Consider the following 25,195-nt stretch of genomic DNA (forward strand, 5'->3'; position numbering starts at 1 on the left):
AATTAAGTTATTCCGTTCTATCCATTTTTTCTCCAGTCACTCAGGGTTCAATTGGCTTGTTACTGTATTCGATTTTTTTCTGAAATAGCCCAGTTTTCCCAAGCGCGAAATCTAAGGAGGAAGTGAGAGTAGAAAGGAGTCTGTTTGCGAATGTAATTCTCTGTAACGAAAGCAGATTCGTTAAATGGGGTTAAATGAGCCATTTTAAAGGGCACATCCCCCCCCCACAGAAATAGGGGCTACAATTATACGAAGAGTACTCTGTAAATACGTCAGACCTAGAGAGTGAGAGGAATGTTTCAAGTGTGTGATTAGGTTGAAGCTTGATCTTTGATCCTCTTTGAATACTCCCAACTTCCTGATGGCTAGGTTTCCTCGGCAACCGCCTCCCAATCCAAGATTATACCCGGGGTTCAGTTCTTCTGCAGTCTCTGAATTTACAGGCAATTCATCCAGTATTTGCACTTAATGCCAATGACCTGAAAAGAAATGGCTATTGTCAATAGTTCAAATAAAGTAGAAAGTTTCATTTGCCGCAAATAGTCCTCTTTCCCAGATTTCTCTTGATATGATATCCGGAAATCAGGATTCGGCTGCTGTCTGCATTTGGTCCTCGCTGTTCTGTAGAAACTATCAGAGAGATTGGTGTTTAGTCGTTCAGTGGCATTAGTCAGACCATCCATGGATTCCCGTGCTGGCCTGCCTGTCTTTTCATTGGGGGATCGCAGATATAACCGCATGCAAACACTGGTGTTTGCTGAAGGAATTGATTGGCACATAGTCAATTATTTTCAATTATTGTCGAATCGTGGCGCTGCTGAGGGAGAAACAAGAAACTTACTGTGGTTCTGTAGCAAAATAAAAAAATAAGCCTATGGGCAAATGCAACTGGGGTCACGTGACATCAAAGACACACCTATGGGCCCTTAGCCGCACCAGCCAGAGGTCTCAGCAGGTACAGCAGGAGTTTCTGTCGGCAGCACAGAGACACATGTGCACCCGCAGAGTTCCAGTCATCGGCAGCCATGAACAGGGAAGAGAATTACTACACTCATGGGACATTTTACCATAGACCCCATGGCGATAATTATAACCACAGCCCGCCACCCTGCCTTTACATGGGCCGACAGCCTCAGTCCGTGTACGCCACGCCAACTCTCGGCGCGCTGGACCACTCGCCCCTTCCTGACATCGTTCCATACGAAATGCCTCTGATTCGGGAAGACCCGGAGGCGCCGCAGACGCACCATTCACAGGCGTCGCAGCCGCCCATCCAGCAGGCCGGTGCATACGGAGACCCGACAAATCTGGCGATGCTCAGCGAAAGGAGCCGGTACCAGCTGCCCTTCCCTTGGATGAAATCAACCAAGTCTCATGCGCACGCCTGGAGAGGACAGTGGGCAGGTAATTTGCGAGACTGGTTCACATACTCTGGTGATGTGTAGGCCAGTGATGGGACATGCTGTGATTTTTTTTCGAAATCACAAGTTAAGGTCAAAGACGCACGCTATAATGCCAACCGGAAACGGCAACAGAAACAAACACAGCTGTAGCCTACTGCATCTGCTGCATTTTTTTAAATTATTTTTTTTTACTACTGCTACCACAATAAATATTTCGCCACGCACGGTCTAGCGCTGCTCTACAAATTCAAATGCTACTAAAGTGATCATTGATCACTGCTATTTTAAATATTTCGGTGCAATATAAAACTAATTTCGACCAACCTCAGTTTAGAACTGCGGAGCAAGGCAATGCGAATAACAGATTTTAATAATCATTTCATCCATGCTTTTAGTGCGTTTTAGGCTAAAATGTCAGCACAGGCAAATTTACATAGCCGGAAACCTTTATCAGGAGCAAAAACTTTAAGTGAAACATGATTTTTGGTAATTAGAATACAGCCTAAGTTTGGACGGCATGCAAAACCTCCTTTATTTCAAGTGGGAGCTTTGTTAAACACGTTAACGTGCAAAATAATCCATATTATCCTACTTGTAGATAGCCTATACACAGTAAAATGTCCAGTCTTAGAGAAAATTCAACTCTTAACAGTTCAGTAGGGACCATATGTAGCTAGTAGGGTAGAGTCGCTATAAAGGTAAATGATAAATATAACACGGTCAATAACTTTTTTGTACACTGCTGCTACAGTAGCCATTTCCGGGTTGTACACGTGCAATTCAGTCCTCTGCCGCGTGCCGAAAGAACGGAGCAATTCGACAACCTTCATAGGAAAATACTTCTGAAAAACTTTTTTGACCAAGGTAAGTAGGCCTAAAAAATCCGTTCCGAAAGTAATTTTCGGATATAAGGCATTTTTATTTACAGTAAATCCATTCACACATCATTTTATGCAGTTCTCTGTCCCTGAAAAGTATGCTTTTCTCAGTGAATTTTAGCAACACATATTTGCTAGGAGACCAAAAAATAACTTGATGTTCCCGTCTGTAGAAATGTAGCAGATAATTACAATTATGCCGCCTCTGAGTTCTATAATGAACAACGTGCTTTTTTGCTTGTTATATGTTTACAGAATGCCATCTAAAGAGAGAACGAGAGGGTTGGGATGTCATGGAGAGGGCTTCACATTTGGAGATTAAGATCACTAGATGGTGTTGAAAACGGTGAAACCGTAAAATCACACTCTTTTTGGGGGACTTTAGGCGTTTTAAATTGTGTTTAATATTTATTAAATAAATAATTTTTTCTCATCAACGTGTTTGACGTTTTAAGTTAGTTCACTGTTTAATGTTCACTTTGTTCAACTAATTTGCTTGCTGCGTTGACATAGCCTCAGTTTCTGATGAGTGATTAATGGAAAAGAAACAGCCACCTGGTCATAGGCATGTTTAACACGCGCACACCATATTGGTCTGTATGGTAGGCTGTTTGCTTTGTAAAAGCTTACTTGGGTGTTAAGAAACAAACAAAAGCAGCTTTCCTAATCGATTTCGATACCCTACCACAACTCACTTTACGGTAAGTTACGAAATTGCTTGCGCCTCGATTATTAGGCACTGTTTTTTCATGAATAACGCCCCATGCTGCATAATCTGAGGATGTGGCTGGTCACTTAACCACTGGAAATGTGTTTCCTTGATTAACATTATCGATAGTATGTACAAAAAAGCCTCCATACGCACATTTCTGGGCGTTTTCATTTACTGTCACAGTTATTCCGCCCCTCTGATATAATTATACCGACGAGGTCCTATGAATGTAACATTGGACATCACGTAGCCTACTTTGGTTTAAATTGTATCCGAATCGATTAATTTATGAACGTAATTGAAACGTTATTGAATACTGACTACTGACACAAAGCTGTTTAAAGTAACATTCCGTAGTGTTCGGCTAAATATTGTCCAAATTGAGCAAAATCCAAAAACTGTTGTAGCGACTTTCACCTACTCTGTAAGAGTTAGTTTAACGCTGGATATTTATTTTGATCCTGGAAATATTTCACGAAGTGGAGTTCAGGAGTTAGGCGGCGAAATAATCTGGAACAACCCATATTTTCCTTAAATCTCCTTTCTGCACTGTAAAATCTAATGGCTTGAGGCAACATTTGTTTTATGTTAAACTGTTTTACTACGATTCATGCCAAATATAAACAGCGTAATTCACTTTTAAATTAGATTAACGTTTCACAGTGTGTCTTACTCCTTTATTCATGTTCGTAAAATATCCACAAAGTTTGAATATATGTCAACTCTTTGTCAAGCTTTATTTGCTTTCTTGAAATTAATTTTGAAATTATGGGTAAACCAACTCCATATTTGGAGATCGACTTATTACATTTGAAAGATCATTTTCTATTTATTTATTATTATTTTTAGGCCTACACAGCACTATTAGAAACAAGTGCCAGACCTTCGGCCTTTCACTAATATAGTTTTGTCATTTTGCCGTCTTAGTCAGCAAGAAACCTATCCAACTTTTCGACGTGTCGGCACAGTAAAATATTCAGTGTTAAATCAACTCTTACAGAGTGAATAAGGCCGCTATTGGACTCCAATCTACTCTGTTAGAGTTGAATTTGCACTTTACTGCGTGGTAAGGAGGGAAACAAATCATTTTTATATTTTTATTATAAAAAGTGGGCTTGGTAATAGGGCTTGCTATAGGACGGGAGTTATTGTGATACTATTGTGAGTTTTGTCAATAAAATAAAACAGAAATAACAGACCGATATAATGTTTGTAATTAACTTTCTTAACATCCCCAAGAAAAGATTAATAGGCTAGGCTATATGTATAGCGTTCAACAAGCCTATAAAAACAACAGCGAAAGAAAAAACACAATAACGACAACAACAATGTATTATATATAATTATTATTATTACTGCTACTGCATTATACATTATAATTGGCTGTTAACCACGTTTTTGAACGGGGTAGGCCTAATACATCCCAGGGTTCATCAAAATTTTTTGTTAAATACTTTGCATAGCCTACATTGAACTAAACAAAAATTCCGAGGGGACCAGTATGAAGTTGGATCAACAATAAGCTCATTCATTATCATATCGACTTTTCTTACTAACTCGTGTCTTTGGTTCCTGCTTGCCATTCATGATCCAAAGGTAGGCTACGGGTTCATTTTAGCTACATACAATTTGCACATTAATTTACACTGTTTATTTCATGTATTTTTTCAATAGCCTATATTTCAACAAAATGATCCAAAATAGGCAAAACATTTTGCGATTTTATATTATGCCAGATGATCAGAAACATAAAAAGATTTCAGCGACCTCAATGACTAATAATAATAATAATAATAATAATAATAATAATAATAATAATAATAATAATAAAGCCTGGAGGACAAACCATTCTAAAACATGCAGGATTGTTAAACTGGGCGACGTAGTAGTATTTTAACTGCACTTTTATGAGAGTGCTGAACTAATAGTCCTCATCAAAAAGAAAATCTCAGTTTGATGAGGACCATTAGCCTTATTTTATGGAAGTAGCCTACTGTCTCTACTTTCGATCGCCACCTTGCCATGTTATAGCCTATTTTACATAGGCTATTTCAGGGCTTAGCCTGTTTTTTACATTGTATTTTTAAAAATGCAGTTCGTTTGTTTTTGAAAACCTAATTTCGTTAATACTGCATTTCATATAACCTATAAACACATACAAAAAAAAAAAAATATATCGATATTGGAACCCCGTTTTCAGTAGAACCCCGTTTAAAACTCCATTAGTAATTTGTGGGAAAATGTGTCTGTTGTTTTGCTGAAATATATAATATATAATATTATATATATAATATTAATATTATATATATAATATTATATATTATATATTTCAGCAAAACATATAATATATAATATTATATATATAATATTAATATTATATATATAATATTATATATTATATATTTCAGCAAAACAACAGACACATTTTTTACCTTGATTCCGTGAAAACGTGTTCCATAGCCTATTTCACTGCTGGATTACATTCTACTTAAAATCGATATGCAACCTAGTTGTATTTGTACAGCTATGCTACTGCTACTACCACTACCACTGGTAGTACCAGGTTATATGGTACTGCTAGGCTAGGCTTATCAGCCTATTAACATTAACTTTCTTATACTAAATCTATTTAGTGCAACTGCAACGATGTCGTTGCCATCGTAAGCATTTATGCAGCTTAAGTTTTAAAGTTTTTACCTATTGTTTTGGCAGGTATAGACAGGTAATTCCAGCTGTTTGTAGCCTACCGTTACATTGTTTTTAATATTTCATAATATTTCCTACCTGAGAAACATTTCAACGTATTCGGACGATTAGCCTATAGTAGGCTACCTATTATAACCGCACCGATAATTGCGTAAATATGTGAATAAAACATATATACCCTAACAGAATACACTAAACTCTAGTTGAATTAGCTATGTTTAGCTGAAAGTTACACATTAAAAGCTGGACGTATAGTCACCACGTCTCCAGAAATAATGTAGGACATTTTTTGACAACACTGAATGAGAATAGTTACCAACGTAGGCAATTGTCAAGCGTAAATTGTATTAGGCTATGTTGGTTTTGTTACAGCCTACATCCGTACAGTCCTTGTTTACAATACAAATCTATAGGTAAGTTTGCTTTTGTATTGAAAACGTCAGACCTTGTGGACTACCGTCTTTATAATGATTATTAAATTATGGTATTATTGAGTGAAGTAAAAATGTTTCCCAGTAGGAAAGGCAGCTTCGGTATTCAGTAGCTATGCTGCACAAGTCCCTCCGACAGATGAGCAGACGATTTCATGAATGTTTCGTCATTAAAATACGTTTTATAGTAGTGAAAACATTTTAACTGAACACTTAAACTTAATTCAAAGCAACAAATACACACGCATAAATTCGCACATACGCATAGCGACTACGGTCGTACGCACGCACGCAAGCTCGCACGCACACACACATACGCATCAGATGTCCTACTTTAATACAGCCTAGCCACATCTTAATTGCGACATTCAATCAAATAATTGTCAAATTAACATTTAATCCTGTGGGACACTGTTAGCGTGACCTTGAGCACAGCAACATATCTAAATGCCTGACTAAATCAGTAGGCTAGTAGGCCTGGGGGGTTACATATCGGAGGAGGTAGCCATTAAGTTAGCCAGCCGCTGGATGCAGATGGGGAAGAGAGTAGTGCTAACGAGGCAGTTATGGCGGGAGTGAGGTGGTCACAGAGAGGCAAGGACGCAGAGAGTGGGATGGGGAAGATAATTTGAGGATTTGTCACAACCAGTCCATAGTTTGGATTACGCAGGAAAAGTGAGGATCATGACATCTGAACTCCACAGGTAGGCCTAAATTAACCATGATGAAAATGCGAATAATATCACCAGAAAGATTCGAAGCTGAATAAAGTCTGGGTCCTGTTTCACGTAAGTGGCTTACTGAGTTAATGCAGTTATTGGTAATTATTTACCTCCAGCAATTAATAGAAGTGCACATTGACATTAACACTGCATTGGGCTCCGCTTCCTCGCACCGGCACATTTTTGTATGCTGTTGTCGATGCTATAAATATAATACTAGGCTACACTTTATTTGCACAACACCTTTCACATTAAATGTAACGTCAAGTGCTTCACATTTGGGAAGAATAAGAACAAACGAAAGCAAACAAACAGGATACAAGTTTATACAATGAATACTGTAGTAAAAGTAATTATATTAAAACATAGATAAAGAAATAACATGAGAAACACCATTAAAGGTAGTCTACAGAAAGTAAAAAAGGTCAATCATAGTAGGGTAGATCGGGATGGGTTGTTCCTCGCTGTTTTCAACCAAAAAAACAACCTGGAGTGCTGTAATCATATTTTGGAGGGTGATTTCTTTTTACGTTATCGCTATTTTTCAAGTACCATTTTGTGTTTAAATGTGAATTAATTGTAATGTATCTTATTTTAAACTGTAATCTGCGGACTATCGGTAGAGTATGAGCTTGACTGTTAGAGTTTAAAGTAGGCTACAAACTAAAATAAGTATAAAAAGATTAGCTGGGAAGATAAGGTCAGTTGTGCTGAGGGCAATAACTTACCCCGCCTCTATTAAAAGCAATGCCACTTCTCACATAACGTATATATATAAATTAGAATACAATAATGAACAGTAGCAGTTAAGAAATTTAAATTACGATTGAGAAACATTAAGAAATTTTAATTAAAGAGATATATATGTGTGTATTTATATCCATTGCTCAAGTATCCTTGTTTTTGTTTATGTAACACAAGCTGCAGCCTGCTAATAAAAAAATATATATAATTAAAAAATTAAAAATATAATAGCTGTGGTTGTTGTTTTTCTTTTTCTTCTTACTATTTTGGCTATTATTAACATTGAACAATGGATACAGTTACAACCTTGTCACAGACCCAACAACATGCACACTAATGTTATCAGTACCAAAGGTAGCCTATATGACGCAAAAAGATGTGAATGTTCTGACCATGTGAAACCAAAAATGGGAAGGCAGCTTCTTGATTTCAATTTGCACAGAGCAAGACTCACCCCAACCTCACAAAAAGTGTATATATACATGCATTGGAACCACTCTAACATGTCATGGATGTTTTTGAATAATTCAATAAATTATGTATTTTTCCAGTGAGAGCTGTTACTTGGACAGTAAGTATATAGTCTGCCTGGTTAGGGGTTGGTGGAGTATACCCCATACAAAAACAGCACTAAGTGTGCAACTTTTCTTGGTTTCCTGTAGAAATAATGACAATGATCACAGACTCTCTCTTCTTAAAAACACGTACCCTCTGACCACGTGAACACACAGAATTTGGATACAACTTCACAAAGCCCCACAATAAAGCCCCAACGTAGAGAGATGTTTTGTTTATTCTAGACCTCCTTCCTAAATCACATGGAAAGCATACTGAATTGAAGTCAAGCAATTCTGGAACAGATATGTTCTGAAACCATTTATTTTGAGACACAAACTTTCATCAAATTGAAAAACAAAATTAAAGCTTTACAAAATTTTTTGGAGTTATTCTTTGAATTTTATTTTGAAAACATACCATTTTCTTAAGGAATAATTTGACCAAATAAAAGAAAGACACCTTTATTAATGTTATAGTACAACTCCCACAATGGCGCAGTATATTTCATAGTGACTGTTGGGGCATATAGTGTTAGCTGTATTTTGCTTTCTATGTTGACCGCCTATTTCCTGTTGAGCCACCGTTAATTGTAATTGAAATGTTCATTAAGCCAAAAGATAAATATGTATACTTTCCCCCAAAATATATAAGCAATAATAAAATCTCCTTTTTAAAATGTAATTTTTAAACATGTTGCTGGAGGTCTGGCACATTGTGTCTGTTCTGTTCTCCGTCAGGCTCCTACTTGGTAGAGGCAGAGGAGAATAAGCGCACACGGACAGCCTACACACGTGCTCAACTGTTGGAGCTGGAGAAGGAGTTCTTGTTCAGTAAGTACATCTCTCGGCCACGGCGTGTGGAGCTGGCCGTCATGCTCAACCTCACCGAACGCCACATCAAGATCTGGTTCCAGAACCGTCGAATGAAGTGGAAGAAAGAGGAGGACAAGAAGAGGGCTAGAGGGGGAGACCCTGAGCAGGACTCCTCCATCAGCTCTGGAGAACCCACTGCCCCCTCCTCCCCCCAGAGCACCCCACATCCAGCACAGCAGCCCAACAGTGGCACGCAGGCACTCTGCATATAGCTGGCTGGACCAGCACTGTGCAGCTTAGTGTTTTTCTGTAGACAATTTATGGATTATGATTAGTGCTTGTGTATTTCTATAGCAGATCGCTGGTTTGGTGTAGTATCGGCAACATATTAATCTCTGACATCATCTTCCTGCTGCCAGACCACATACTGCTTCCATGATAGACAGCAGTTCAAGGACAGATGCAAAGCTCCACACCCAGCTGATGTCAGCCAGGGAACTCCTTAAACTGTTTCTTTAAGTACACACACACAAACACATATGCACATGCACACAGGCACATATTCATGTAAATGTACATACATACACACACGCACACACGCATGCAAGCATTTTGTCACCAGAATTTCTCCAAGTATACTTTCAAAAGAAAAAAGCATTTACTTCACTCAATTAGCTAACCAAAATTAATTCCAGGTATTTTTGTATTTGTGACTTGGCATATACCTGTAAACGTGGATTTGGTCCTATGCATTTTTATGTTTTTCTACACCTGTGACAGTTAGAAACTGGAAAGCTTGCACAGGACTGAGAAAATGGCATAGCTGCCTGTGTAGGGTGTAGGGCTGGTGGGACACCATTGCTGGTGGGCAATCTCAAATCTGCAGCTGAGATCAGACAGGCAAAGCACTTTCACAATGATCAAGGCAAGCCGTCTTACTTCTGGGCATAATCTGACACAGGCATCTCCTGGATCCATTTCTCACTGTACTACACATAGCTATGAAGATAAGACAATGATGTTTTCTGACCCCATACTGAAGAACAACAGGCATCACAGCATTACATAACATTACATTAAATTGTTCAGATATGCAGCTTGCCACGTTTCACTTTGCCAGGGCATACCCTAGATTAATTGTACAGAGTTTGGTGCCTTTCAGGGTTTCCCACAGAAAAAATTGCTATGGCTGCTCACTGTTTACAAACATTGATTTCTGTACTTCTCTGATATTATGTAAGCACCACTTTAAAGCCCATTTTATATTTTATGTTTCTTTTTTTCTTCTTTGTGTTCTTCATGTTTCGGATTGATTTTCTTTTCAATTACATAATTAGAAGGCTCTGGCCATTCTACATCAGCCATTACTGATGCCTGGAATGTAATCAGCAGAGTGATGTGTAATGGCATGAATAGCCTAGCTCACAATGAGCTTGTTGGCTAACAACATAGCTAACAAGCTAGTTAATTACACACAGGCTAAATGTAAGAATAAAATCACCCTCTAACTTAAAACGTTTTTGCTAGTACACCTGGAGAAATACAATTACAATTGCTAGATTAACTTGCAAAATATAGCGATAGTTAGCCAAATTTAGTTAAGTCATTTTATTTTGGTTACATTAGCAATAAAATAATATCTAGGCTTTGGCTATTATGAACTAGTTAGCTAGATAACACTAGCTCTCATACAGTATTTAAATGCTATCATTAATTATGCTTTTAGTAATTAGCAATATTGTAAAAAATTGACAGGTTGATTTTTTTATATAACGAATGACATTGCACACATTGCAGTAGGACTTACTTTCGTAATGAACATTGGAGATGTTAAATGTTAAATTACCTACCTTTACAGTAACCCCACAATGAAAATACATTTTCTCTATTGAATCTGCAATGTTCTTGAGAAGTCAACCTGTCTTGAGCTGTGAGTAGCCTACCTGATAGACTCTGATTAGCCTTGCGACATTCCTTATGATACCTTCTCAACATCATCTTCCCACTTTGATAAAAAATTTGAAGCAGGATTATGAAGGCTACTATTGATAGCCATTTGTCCTCAAGTAAAGAATTAAACATAGTCTAGGCAATTACTTGGCCTAACTATACCCAGATGAGAAAAAAGATTTAATATAATTTCATATAATTTAAAATGAATTCATTTTTGGGATGAGGAAAAGACTGAAAATGTTAAACATTAGTGTTTCACCATAATTTTATGAAAATGTAAAATGGCAGTATAAACTTGCCATTTAGGTTTTAAACATGTCAAACTTAGGTTTTACAGTACATGTTAATGATAGACGTATTCAATATTTACAATTCATTGGTAATTAACTTACTTTTTTTCTTAAACATGAATGCCATTTTAACTTTTATTTGCCATTTTATTAATTTGAACACAAAACTCTAAATTGTCATAAAATGAAATTGGTTGACTCAATTTCATCAACAATGCATCAAAACCATTGTCACCACTTGGACACAAATGACGAGTTGCAAATTCATAGGCTGAGTCATAGGTTCACCCTATTTATTCTACCTTTTGGCTCAATCAAAAGCTGCATAGCTGAAACTAGACAAAAAGTATGCAAGTTTCAAGTCAAGATTCATGTAACTTGGACTTGAATTGGTGAACATTTTTCTGGCAAGAAAATTTTGGGAACCCTTGTTGTGTAATCACTAATCTAAAATGCTGCAAACCCAGCATGACAGTTGCCACTGAAGATTACTTGCTTAAAAAGCAACCAGTTCTGTTATTTGTTATTTTGTAAAAAATGATGAGAGAATGAATATTGTAAACACATTTTATTACTTCATCAGACAGAGTGCATTGCAGGAAAAGTTAAACAGTTCTTTGAAATATAATCAAACTATATGCATTGTACAGTATGCATATCTTGTATCATATAGGGTGCGTGTCCACTTTGTCCACAAAAACAGCACATCTTACAACAAACTATCCCTCTCTTTGGACTGCTGAATTCCACCTTCCCTGTGCTTGTGAGGCAACTTATCCACGGCCACTGTTCCTGACCATCTCAGCAGAATCACTCTAATTGCCATACAGTAATGGTCACCAAGAACACTCCTTCTGAAGTGGAAAACAAGGAAAAAACAAAGCAACATGCAGTGGACTGACCTCCTCACCGAGGATATATCTATGGAAAAAATAAATGCTTCTACCAATAACCAAATGCAACATTTCGAGTAAACACGGCACCTGGTCTTCAGTTAAACTTCTCAAACAGGAAAATAAATACACCCTGATGCTCTCTTTCACCCCCCCCCCCTCTCTCTCCTTCATGTGCACACACATACACATGTCTACACTAACATACACTCACAGCCCATTAATACTGGTCATGATTTTCTCTATTTACTTCCTTTTGGGACCAGCAATAAAGCATCTAAAAACCAAACATTACAATTAAAATTATTTTTGATTGCAGAATGAACTGAATGAAAGTGTAAAAAAAGTTGTACTGGGTCCAGCCACTAGAGGGACTCGAGATCCAAAAACATCCAATAGTACTTGAGCACACCTGGTCAATGTTAGAAATATTACATGTGGCCAGACACATTTGAAATACTTCCAGGTCCAGAGTCACTTGTATATGGAATAATGGCAAGCATGGACTCTAGTTAGTACAGAACTGAGTGATCCTTACAAATCAAACTCAGGACACTTGCACGATGCCCTCATGTCATGATAGAGGATCTCAGCCACAGGATATTATTATTTCAGTGGCAAACATGTTTTCTGTCAACATACATATACAGCACTGAGAGTTTGACACTTTTTAGGGCTACCCAGTGAGGTAACTGCTATGACTACAAACTCTCACTTCTAAACATTAATTTCTATTCTTTGGCCTCATGTAAACACACAACATACTTTATGCAGCGACATAATGAAGGCTCAGATGTTGTTTATTTTATTATTTCTTCTGTTTTTTTTTTTTTAGGTCTGGGGCTGTTTTTTATGATTTGGGCTTGGTCCCTTAGTTCCAGCAAAGACAAATCTTAATGCTCCAGCATTCAATCACATTATAGATGATTTTGTGCTTCCTCAACAGTTTGGGGCATAGATAATGTTCTTAAGGGCTGAGGGTCTGTGGTCAATGTGGTTATTTCTGTAGGAAACCATGAAAAGTGGCAAAGTCTCTGTGCTGTATAGGTATGGGACGTGACACCCCGCCAAGGCTTAACTTGGCAGGATGGCATACCTGCATTCCCAATGTATGGCAACTACCTATTGACACCTGTGTATTTCAGATATACTGTAACAACTCATGAATATGTATGTGTCAGATATACTAAAACTACACATTAACACATGTGTATCTCAGATATTCTATGACTACATATTCACACCAGCCCTTTCCCTGATTCCATCGGGAGAGGAATTCAGCACACATTGCATTCAAATACTGAATTTTCCAAAAAAATAACATATTTATAATACATAGAAACAATGAATTCCATAGATATTACTTAATGCTTAAACATACTGTGAACTGACATATTAATGTTAGAGCCCGACCGATATATCGGTTTGGCAGCTATATCGGCCATTATTTGACTTTTTTTGACGACATCGGGATTGGCAGTTATGCAGCCGATGTGTCCCGATTTTTAAATAAGTATAATAAACAAAATTGATTATTTTGATTTTGTATCTGTACTTGTCTGTTCGAACGTTGTAATTGCTATTTACTAGAATTCTCCAGTAGAGGGAGCTCTAATACAAGTGTGAACTGCAGAAGCTGACGCGCTACTTCTGTAATAAGACGTTTGTCACTCGAGCCTCATCCAGTATTCTCCACTGCAAGACTTGTCTGCACAGATTCGATTGCCGCAATAAAGGTATGTATATTAAGTGAAAGTTTTTAATTAAATGCGTTTATCAATCCTCATTATCAAGCGAGCGAGCTAGCTAACATATTTGGTTCACTTTAGCAAGCTAGCTGGCTAGCAAGCCTTCATGAAGTGGCAGTGAGCACATAAGCAGCGTTGGATCTACATTTCCAGAGGACATCGCTGTATTCTCAAATAAATAACCAGCCAAAATAAAATGGTGATTGAATGCATCACGCATTTGTTTTTTTATCTGAGATAATATTAGCTACCATATGATGCTGTGTCAATAGCCAACGCGTTATTGCAAGCGAGTGTGTCATCTAGTCAGGCGTCATCGTAGCAAGCTAACCAGACAGTAAAAACGCCGATAAAACACTTATAACGTGGATCATTTTAAGCCATGTTAAAAGAAAGGAGTAAAAGCAAGGTTAATGGAGTTATTTTGATTTCACACTCTTAAAGATGGTGTTAATATATATATTTAATTTAATATCATCTTTTACATTTTTTTATCTAAAAAGTTATTTGTGTTTATTTTTGTTTGCTTACGTTAAATGTTCTTAAATATAGAAACTTTATTAAAATATAAGTTTTTCAAATTGATTTGAAAATGTTGCACTTTTTGACAAAATATCGGTCAAAACATCGGTAATCGGTGGGCTAGGAATCTCCAAAATTGGGATCGGCATCGGACCCAAAAATCTGGCGTCGGTCGGGCTCTAATTATTGTTATATCATATGGACATAACAAAATCAATTAATATCTGAAGGTATACATCGTAAATACTTACTACTGTTAAATTGATTTGTTTACATGAGCCTGACAGGTTTATCTGAGTCTGTGGCCACCCTTGAATGATTTCCCTCCAGTTAAAGGGTTAATATGCATGCGGTGTGTGTTTGCATATGAGGGGAAAGAAAGTTTACTCTGAGGCTATAGCACTGGTATTGCCATGGAGATGGAATTGAGTCTAATGATGTTCTAGTCTCACGTTCTCTGACATGCTGCTTGGGGTCTGAAGGATGTTCTTGTAAGTTCTGGATTTGCTTCCTGTCATGTTGGAGTACAGCTGAGGAAGAAGAGTCACTGTCAGAGGAATGAATAGAAAGACTACGGCTCTGCATTGACCACTGCTTCATATTGTGACCCTAACTACTGGTCCACACTGCTCCACATTGATCACTACAGATTAACCAATGGTCTACACTGCTACTCCATACAGACTATTGCTCAATACTAATGACTGTTCTGCTCAGCTGGTCTGTACTACTTCACATTCTTACTCTGACCACTGCTCAACATGGCTGCTCCACAGTACACTAAGGGCAGGGAAGATTCTCAGTCAGTCTCACCTTCTCCTCTACATCCTCCAGCTCAGTCTCCATGAAGGCCACCAGTTTTGAGAATGGTGGGCGTGCATGGGGCTCCAGTGCCCAGCATAGTCGCATTACCTGGTACCTGGAGACAGAATATCATAAAAATGTTATATGTTAATTTATCTTTTATTAGTTTCACAAACTCATCAGGTGTAAATAAGTGTATAGTAAAGTGATGCTCAGTTGTGACTATTGATTATACAGATGACTATTGATTATACAGAGCTATATACGAATCTATATAGGTAAGGGGGTGGTCCAACCCATCTGTTGGACAGGAATCATTCTTTTTCTTTTATGCGCATGTCTTTGTTATGTTTTAGGCCAGAGTAGGAAACATGCAGAAGACTCCCCATTCTTATTTAGATCAGGAAAAAGATGACTACTTGTAGTAGCCTAGAGTTAGTCTTCTGTAGGCCCTGCTTAGGCCTGACCTGTTTACATATGTTTTGGTTTTTTGGTTTAGTTTTTGTGTGTCTTTATAGTAATGTGTTTCCTTTATATTGTGTTGGGGGAAATTTATTTTGAACTTTGTTTGGGGAAGGGGGGGAGGGGGAGGGGAAGGGGGGAAGGGAAAGGGGGAGGTGGAAGGGGGAGGGGGAAGAAGAAGGGGGAAGGGGAAAGAAAGAGAGGGAGTGTGAGTGCAGATGCACTTTTATTTCATTTTTTAACATTTTAAATTGCAACAAAATGCTTGTATTGTTGGTGTAAAACAGGGGTGCACAAACTTTTTCAGTAATGACCCAAAGATATAAATCCATGCTTTTACCTTCCATCAGATTTCAAGAACTTTTGAAATCCTTGCATCTCTTTCATCCTATTTTAAGATAACAAGAGATTTCATTCCCATTTTTGACTTCACAATAAATTCAGAGCCTCATTCAATACTGTTGTACATCAGGCAGAGCCTATACCATAATCTCTCTTCAACTATAAAAACACCTAGAATGGCATGCTATGCATGCTGTGTCCAAACTTTTAATGATAACACAATGTATGATAACATTTAAAATTACAGGGCTTGAACCACCCAATTGCTGCTTGCGGCTATATTTTAGCTTTGCAATTGGTTGACATTGTCATTGTAATCAAACACTCCTGGTAGTAACAACAAGCGGACGATGGCACTGCGATGCGAGCTGAACCACATTGCTGCTAATTTTGCAATCGTGCTAGGAGTGCTGCACTGAAATCTGTGTGGCGAAATTGGTAGGCTTTGTCTTCTAATGTAGGAAACTGTTTTTTAAATTATTATTCCAGTTCTATACTAAATTTGATCATTTGATCATTGATCGTTGACAGTGTGTCTATGTGTGTGTGTGTTGTGCGCATGTGTGAGAGTAGAGGTGGGGCGAGTGGGGGGCTAATAGTCAAAAAGAATTCCTAGCTAAATCACTGGTGTGGTCAAATATGCTATGGACCTGAAGTGAATAGGTGTGTTACAGAGCCTCAGCTGGCTGCTAGAGCTTTAAACACATACACTGGCCCACTGGCGTAGTATGGCCGGTCCATCTGAAACCCATTTTGGATCAGGGCATAGAAATTCTGATCCACCTTCATCCCTGGATATGGTGTAACACCTGAGAGAGAACAGGAGAGAGAGAATAAGTAAAGCTGTTAAAAAAAATGTATTGCTGTGGGGTATGTCAAGTATTATTCATGAATGTTCATCTCTGTGTATGGAAGCGCATGGGTAAAACTGTGAGTACTGTCGCCAGAATAAATAAAAAATAATCAGAACAAAACTGAAACCTCTACAAAACAAGAAACAAAGTATAAATTCACTTTTTTATGATTGTGTACACTACATGGCCAGAAGTATGTGGACACCTGATATCCAATATCTCATCCAGAATTATGGGCAGTAATATGGAGTTGGTCCACTCTTTGCTGCTATAAAAACCGAGCCTCTTCTGGGTAGGCTTTATACTAGATGCTGGAGGTTTGATGCAGGGATTTGCTTCCATTCAGCCTGAAGAGCATTAGTGAGGTTGGACAATTAGGCCTGGATTGCCGTTGGCTTTCTAATTGATCCCAAAGGTGTTGAAGTGGTTGAGGCCAGGGCTCTGTGCAGGCCAGTCATGTTCTTTCACACTGTTCCTGACAAAACCATTTCTATATTTCTGTGTGCCCGGGGGCATTGCTGAAACAGAAAGGGGCCTTATGCAAACAGTTGGGGAAAGATAGAATAGTCTAGAATATGAATGTATGCTGTAGCATTAAGATTAGCCAATTTTGGCACTAGAATTTTTCTTTTTTTTTGTTGCAAGAATCGTTTTAAAATATCCCTCTGTCATTTGTGAATGCAAAAAAGTATTAAAACAACACATCAGCAAAGATCTCAGATTTCAGCTTCCTGGATCTTTAAGGTAATGGCACAACTGACACCACCCACGGGTACAAGCAACCCCGTGGAGCAGTTGTCCTTTTTCAACACCCGTTTGAAGTCAAATTGTGCCTTTCAGGTTAGCGATTGAATGAAATCATCACTAAAGTTAATAGGCAGTAGCAGGTTATTCATTTGAAAATGCTGTCATTCTTGAGCAAGTGGTCTGGTCTCTTAGCAAACATGTAAGAGACAAAATGGGGCACAACCGATCCCGGTCTCCCCTACAGCTGGATAGTAAACGCCTTTGGGTGTTTGCACTTTAGAATTACTCCAGTACTGTAAATGCAATAGCGGTTCTCAATCTCGGTCCTGGGGGACCACTGTGTATGCTGGTTTTCATTCAAACCTCAACTGCAATCACAGAATTTTATCAAGCTGTTAATTTTTAATTTTTTAATTTTTCTTAATTAAATTTTAATGTTTTAGAGATGGGGTCCTCCGTCTTATCAAGAAAGGGCTGATTCTACTAATCAAGGTGCTTAGCAAAGACTCTAGTGGTTGATTAGTATTGTTATTCCTGGTCTTCTCCCATTACTGCCCATTATCTGGAACGTTCTGAGTGCGTACTGAACACTGCACCTGGAAATCTAAACCTTCTTTGGAATTTCTCACTGGGAATAACCTTCTTGCCACAATGCTTACTTGGCCCATCATGTCTAAGGCTAAGGCTAACTCCTTCTTCTTTGCCATATTTCTTACAACTTTAGTGCCTATTTTACTTGGACTACAGGCTAAAAGTATTAGGCTACCTGTGGTTTTAAAACAAACTTAAGGTAGATAAGATTTCACTCATTTAATTACCGTCCCACCCCTCTACCTCCCACTTTGCAAAATGGCAACATTGTTCTCATGCTCGTCTGCTTACTTTTTGTTGAACTGGAAGTTTAAAAGATACACAAAGGACAGCCATTTTGCATACATGCTTGCGTAATTTAAATCAAGTATGTTTCCAGCCTAATACATAAGCCTGTACTGTATGTCTGCATAAGTATGGAAGTATTTATGTGTGTGTGTGTGTGTGTGTGTGTGTGCATGTGCATGTGCATGTGTGTGTGTGTGTATGTGTTGGGAATTTTATGTACCCAGAGAGAATATTTCCCACAGCAAGATTCCATAAGCCCAGATGTCACTTTCCATGGTGTACATTCCCTCGAAAAGAGACTCTGGAGCCATCCACTTCACAGGTAGCCGCACCTGGAACAAAGCCATGACCACAACTGAGACAAAGACACATCCACACCTGCAATAAGATCTGGCACATGCACAACTGAAACTCTCAGACACAACAACACCTGTACATGAAAGGCTGACACACCTGGACATAAAACACAGCCACGCCCACATCTGAGATACAGCCATTTCCATACATTCAACGCTTGCATCCCTGAACACCTAAAACAACCACATTCACATATAAAACATCAACACATGGTCATCAAGCATATATTCCAACAACACAGGTTGTGTGGTCCACTCACACATGATAAGAGCGTCTGCTAAATGCCTGTAATGTAATGTTCTTAACAGCACTTACATTTCCCCGGACAACATAGTTGGAGTCCTTCACTATGTCCCTTGCAAGGCCAAAGTCCCCAATCTTCACAGTTTTGTCGTGGCTCACCAGCACATTTCTTGCAGCCAGATCTCGATGAATACACTTTTAGAGAGAAACAGAAATCAGCCTAATCACAACAGGAATGAAAGCAGTATTGGAATGAAGTGAATAATGACAATTACTGAGTCGCTGTCTTGAATTTTTCTTGAATTTTTATGCATTGTCGGTGGTGATTTGTATTGCAAGTCTAATCGCTAGCTAATTGCTAACGTTAATGATTTAACTATCTAGCTAACGTTAGTTTAAACTAGCTCAGTTTTTGTTAGATTTTGTAAACATCCTGGATAGGATTCTGTGGGACTCTTTTCAGTCCTTAAATTAGAAAGACTGTGAGTCAAGGCAGAGGGAAGACTGATGGTCCAGCGAGTGGGCTCGGTAAGTTGGAGTTTTAAAAACTCATGGTCCTACAAGGTGGAGTGGCTAGCCAGCAGAGAGCTGGCTGATGAATCGCATGTATTGCTGGTCATGTGTGTTTAAGTGCGCTGCTGCGGGAGGTGGATGTTTAAAGTTTGTGAGAGATGGCTTTGATTTGATGTAATTTCAACAAGTCTCTTAAGATTTGTGCAAAATCGAAGGAGCATGTACAACCGTGCAGTTGAGTCTTTTGGGAAATGTTAAAATTGATCGATTTCAAAATTGATTTATTTCAAAATTGATTGGTGAAGGTGCACATATCCAACTGGCAAAGCATAACGAAATGGAGCGGGAAAACCGTGACTCTCTAGAGGTTGATTAATGCGATTTAGTTATTGGGTTGTCAGGAGCTGACGACCCAAAAATTAACGAGAGTGAAAATTTGAGAGTGAAAATGTGGATAACAGAGGAAACTACATGAACCTGACATTGCTGTTTGTGCCGAGACACTTATTAATATGTCTTCAACATACAGAAAGGCCAAGTTACTCACACATACAAAGCATTGTCTATAAGTCATTACTTCAAATCTAGGCCTGCCATTAAAAGTATTGATATCAAAATTGTGTCAAGTTACATGAAACAATATTGGATATATTGACTCACACAAATTAAACAAGCTGTATTCCAAAGCAATACTACCCAATGTTTCCTAAATTCTTTCAAGTCACTTTACTTTTATGGCAATACAGCTATCCTACAATTGTAGCTACTTGACGTTAGAAATAGAAACTACAGACATGGTACTGGAAAACGTTGGCTAGTTACTATACTGCACACACACAAAATGTTGGCTAGAGGTTGTACGCAGCATTATGAATTAGACTGAAAAAATAAATAGTTGGATTTGCTCAATAAATGAAATTGTTGGATTTGCTTAATAAAAGTCTAGAAATGTTGCATGCAATTAAGCAACTATATGTGACGTCTTCAACTTAATTAGTTTGTCCAACTGTTCTTAATAACATTGCGTGCACTGTCCAATGATTTTTTCTTATTCTTTGGTTACACTACCACACTAGCAGCCCACAAACCCTGCGACATACCTTCCGTAAAGAAGTCATTATCTTGTGCCACTTTCTATACGACCGGTAACGCTACCTACCGGAAGGAAGTGAAGACACGCAGTCTGTCGTGTCGTTAGCAAGGTAGCTAACGTTAAACTCGGTCAAAATGCCGAAAGCGGAACTCTGTAAGTGTGGGTGTATTTAATTTGTATTTCAGAAATATAAATGAGTTGTACTGTACACACTATATTAGGTTTTGTAGTGTTCACTGCTGTAGGGTATGCAGGGCGTAGTGCGTCTCTCAACTCACATTTTTTGAGGAGAGATATTCCATTCCCTTGGCCACTTGGCAAGAAAAGCTCAGTAGATCATCATAGGTCAGCACCTGCAGCTCATCCTCATATGATAAATCTGTTTCTTCATAGATCCCTGCAAAACATCAAACAATATATAGTGAGGTTCCATGTCTCCATGTGCTTGGTGTTTCTGTGGTTTTCTCCCCCTGTCTTGTCTATTTTGTAAGTTGGCAGGTGGAGGCTGGGAAATCATTACAGCTATTTGGAAACACATGGGCGTGGTGCATCCTGGTGCATAAAAGCAGGACTTTCACTGAGCTTGCTCTGTTCCTCCCAGCCGAAACAGCTCCATTTGTGTTCTACATTTGTTCACTTATGCACTTCTACAGTGTACATTTCACTGTGCCCACTCACCTACATTACTGATTTACTTCCCTACATACCCTATAATTTGCATTATGTACTTTTCTGCTGATTATTTCTTTCATTATATTTACTTGAGTTTTGAATCTTTAGTTTCTGGTGTCTCCCTTCTTGTTCCAATCACTGAGCTGGGTTGTGACAAAAAGAAAATATAAAATGTGAAAATATAATCTGAGGAACAGCTGACTAATTTGCTGCCAGTCCATACTGATCCCATGCTGGCCCATACTTTGGACCTCTGATTTTACCTGCCTGCTCCAAAAAAGGACAATTCCATGTCACTCTTCTTTGAGTAAAGGTTTTTAAATGCAATTATTAAATATAGCAGTATGTCCATAGGAGTATGTCAAACTCAATTTTTAACAACTCCACACATTTCAAGTTACCATACGTTTCCTGTGTTAAGTCAATTAGGGTATCTACTTTATTTCCATAAGAGATCATTCAAAAATAAGAGATTTCAAAATAATAGCCAAGAGACAGATTTATTTCAGCTTTTATGTACTATATCAGATTTTCAATGGGTCTGTGGCTGGGCTTTGTGATGGCCACTCCAATACTTTCACTTTGTTGTCTTTAAGTCATTTTGTTAAAACTTTGGAGGTATACTTAGAACCATTCCTGCTGGAAGACCCAGTTGCAACCAGGTTTTAACTTTCTAGCTGATGTCTTGAGGTGTTGCTTCAGTATTTCTAGATAATCCTCCTTCCTCATGATGCCATCTATTTTCTGGAATGCACCAGTCCCTTTTCCAGCAAAACACCCCCACAACATGATGCTGCCACCCCCATGCTGCACAGTTCGGATGGCATTCTTCGGATTAAAAGCCTCACCCTTTTCCCTCCATACATAGCGTTTATCATTATGGCTAAACAGTTCAATTTTTGTTTCATCTGACCAGAGAACACTCCTCCAAAAGGCTAGGTCTTTGTCCTGGTGATCACCTGCAAACTTCATTCTGACTTTTTTATGCCGGTCTTGGAGTAGGGGCTTCTTCCTAGGATTCTCTTAATGGTGGGTGTAGATACTTTGGTACCTGATGCCTCCAACTCCTTCACCAGTTCCTTTGTTGTTGTCTTGGGGTGCAGTTGAACCTTTCGGACCAAAGTTCATTCAGCCCTGGGAGTTAATTTATGCCTCCTTCCTGAACGATGCAGTGTCTGTGTGGTCCCAAGATTTTTATGTTTGCATACAATTGTTTGTACAAATGCTTGTGGTACCTTCAGTTGTTTGGAAATTGCTCCTAAGGAGGAACCGGACTTGTGGAGATCCACTATTTTTTTCATGAGGTCTTGGCTGAGTTTGGATTTTGGATTTTCACATGGTACCAAGGGCAAAAAGGCAGTAGCTCTAGAGGTAGGCCCTTAAATATAGCCACAGGTGCAAATTAAGTCCCAATTGACTCCTAATTAGGACAACTGGCCAATCAGAAGCTTCAAAAATGTTGTTACATCAATTTCTGGAATCTTCCAGACTGTTTAAAGAGACAGTCAACTTGGTGTATGTAAACATTTGACCCACTGTAATTCTGATATTTGTGAATTAAAGCTGAAATAAATCTGTATATAATCGATTGTTTTAAAATTACCTCTGATGTGAACAAAGTAGATGCCCCAATTGACTTGCCAAAAGAAATGTATGGTAACATGAAATTGTTGTGAAAAACTGAGTTTGAATATCTTTAGCCTAGGTGTATGTAAACTTTTGGCCTCAACTGCAGACGTTTAGCTGTAATTTACGTACAATCCTGTTAAGTTACAATCCAAATCAAGCATTGCGTGAAGCTAATTAACTCAGTAGCAAAATATTTAGCCTGCAAGAAAAAGAAGTTCCCAACTAGCTAGCTAGTTTGACACTGGCTTTTATTAAACTTACTGTCACTCAAACAGAACATATTTGGTACAGCAAATATATATATATAAAGCAATTACATTGCCCATTTTAGAAACCAAAATCTGATGTCTGGGCAAAAGAAAGGTGAGCTCTGAGAGGCATAACGAACAACAGTGCTGTGGCAGTCGGTACTCTGTGGCAATGGACATTCTGAAACTTCTATTATTAGCAAGAACCTCTGGTACTAAAAAGACAGAGAGGATAGAAGGAAAGTAGGAGCTGAGCTTCTGAATTCCCAGTTACCCCAGACTGACCGTGACACAAGACTTCCGGAGGGTCCGGGCTGGTGCTATAACTGAGGAGCTCTTGAGTTTCGGGCTTTCTGGTTACCGCAGGGAACATTGGTATGTAGGGGCTATGGGCCAGAGAAAACATCTTTAATATTCACCATGTAGTTGAACTTGATTATCTATTTCATTACTTATCAGTTGAATCCAAGGGGAAAGAAGGACCCACCTGTGGGTGCAATCTGACTGGAAATTGTGGTACAGGCAGCTGAAGTGGTTTTTGGTGAAGAGGTCAGTCAGAGATTGGTGAAACCTCTCTCTGTTAGTCTTCAGGTAATTCAGAAGGTCTCCTTTGGTGCAGTATTGGAAGATGAGGTAGATAGGCCCTATAGATCAAACACAAAAAACTGTATTCTGCCTGTTTGTCTTCTTGAACATTTTTAAAATTATTATTTTTATGTGAAGCATTAGATGAGGAGAAATATACAATGAATTATGGACAGGAAGGACAAAAGCCTTAGAATTTTAAGCTTGTTAGGTGTCCAAAGGGGAGGGAACAGGCATCAGGAATTAACGGGGATCCACATGAGACTGAAGTCGGTGAAGCAGTGCTGCATGATTAATCAAATTACTTAATAATGCAAGTTTTTTTGTGCTCATAATTCTCTGGACATGAATATAATCTTCAGTCTTCATTGTATAGAACTCTTTGCCAGGGTTACCTGGAATTGTATTTGTTTGCATTATGTACCAGAGAATATGTTTATCTGCCTTACATACCTGAGCCTGTGCAGGCCCCCAGCAGGTTGACAATGTTGACATGGTTACCAATATGCATCATCATCTTCAGTTCTGACATCAGAGCCTCCTTCTCCACTGTCTGGTGCTTCTCTGTACAATAACATATATACTTAATTAGTGTTACTGTCTGATATTACACTAGGTCAGTGTTACACAGCCAGATCTCACGCTACGTCAGTGTTATACAACCTGACATCATACTGTATAACTGTTACACAAGTCTTACCTCACTCTGGATCAGTATTAACTTCACCAATAACACACATTCAGTAATTCCACCAGACTCTTTGACAGATGTCAGAAAAACAATAGCGATATGAATGAATGAATTTAAAACTCAGTCTCCCTCAGCCCCTCATGTATGCTGGCTTTTGCTAGTTTTATTCTCTGATGCTCAGAGAATAAGTATAAGAATCTGAGAATAATATCCCTCCTCCACATGATATTGAAGCTGTCTAACATTTTCAAGAGCTACTAGACACTGGAGTGATCTGAAAATCCTGATTTGAGTCACCCATTGGTGTAGTATGAAAAAAGAATGGCGATGTAAGACTATCAATTACAGGAAGCTGAACATGCAAAAACTGAAAGACGTACACGCAGTACCAAATATGGAGGAGACCTTTTTTTCTGTTTTAAATGGGTCTCAGTGGTCTCAGTATCCTTAAGTCAGGATACTATGAGATTGCGGTAGAGGCAACCAACAAACACAAAACTGCTTTCATTAATCCCACTGGATTCTGGCAGTTCCAGTGCATGCCAGGGGTGTGGCTACGATTTGAGGACATTGGGTGCTTAGCCCAGAACATTGTAGGGGAGTCCTGGGACATTCTTTCCCAGGGGAAATTTTTTTTGGAATTTCACAAATAGATGCATCAATTTGGTACACTTTGATATGAACAATGAAAGCTTTGATCAAAT

At 38.5% G+C, this 25,195-nt stretch overlaps 2 protein-coding genes across 5 annotated transcripts in view; one reads left to right on the forward strand and one right to left on the reverse strand.

The window, feature by feature from the left end:
• Positions 1–904: 904 nt before the first annotated feature.
• Positions 905–9,238, forward strand: pdx1 (pancreatic and duodenal homeobox 1). The gene is made up of 2 exons (XM_035413436.1): positions 905–1,404; positions 8,892–9,238. The coding sequence occupies exons 1-2, from the start codon at positions 1,026–1,028 to the stop codon at positions 9,236–9,238; spliced, it is 726 nt and encodes a 241-aa protein (XP_035269327.1). The 5' UTR covers positions 905–1,025.
• A 5,195-nt stretch (positions 9,239–14,433) lies between these two features.
• The window catches only part of flt3 (fms related receptor tyrosine kinase 3), a 43,254-nt gene continuing 32,492 nt past the window's right edge, over positions 14,434–25,195 (reverse strand). For all 4 annotated transcript variants that reach the window (XM_035413751.1, XM_035413753.1, XM_035413752.1 and 1 more), the window contains 9 exons: positions 24,254–24,364; positions 23,703–23,859; positions 23,501–23,601; positions 20,945–21,063; positions 19,133–19,255; positions 18,681–18,792; positions 16,690–16,789; positions 15,186–15,291; positions 14,434–14,902 (listed from right to left, as the gene is read on the reverse strand). In XM_035413751.1, coding sequence (XP_035269642.1) covers positions 14,804–14,902; positions 15,186–15,291; positions 16,690–16,789; positions 18,681–18,792; positions 19,133–19,255; positions 20,945–21,063; positions 23,501–23,601; positions 23,703–23,859; positions 24,254–24,364 — 1,028 coding nt within the window. In that variant the 3' untranslated portion in view covers positions 14,434–14,803. The remainder of the gene's footprint in view (positions 14,903–15,185; positions 15,292–16,689; positions 16,790–18,680; positions 18,793–19,132; positions 19,256–20,944; positions 21,064–23,500; positions 23,602–23,702; positions 23,860–24,253; positions 24,365–25,195) is intronic.

Source organism: Anguilla anguilla, chromosome 4, assembly GCF_013347855.1.
Source record: "Anguilla anguilla isolate fAngAng1 chromosome 4, fAngAng1.pri, whole genome shotgun sequence".
Classification (NCBI taxonomy): Eukaryota; Metazoa; Chordata; class Actinopteri; order Anguilliformes; family Anguillidae; genus Anguilla; species Anguilla anguilla.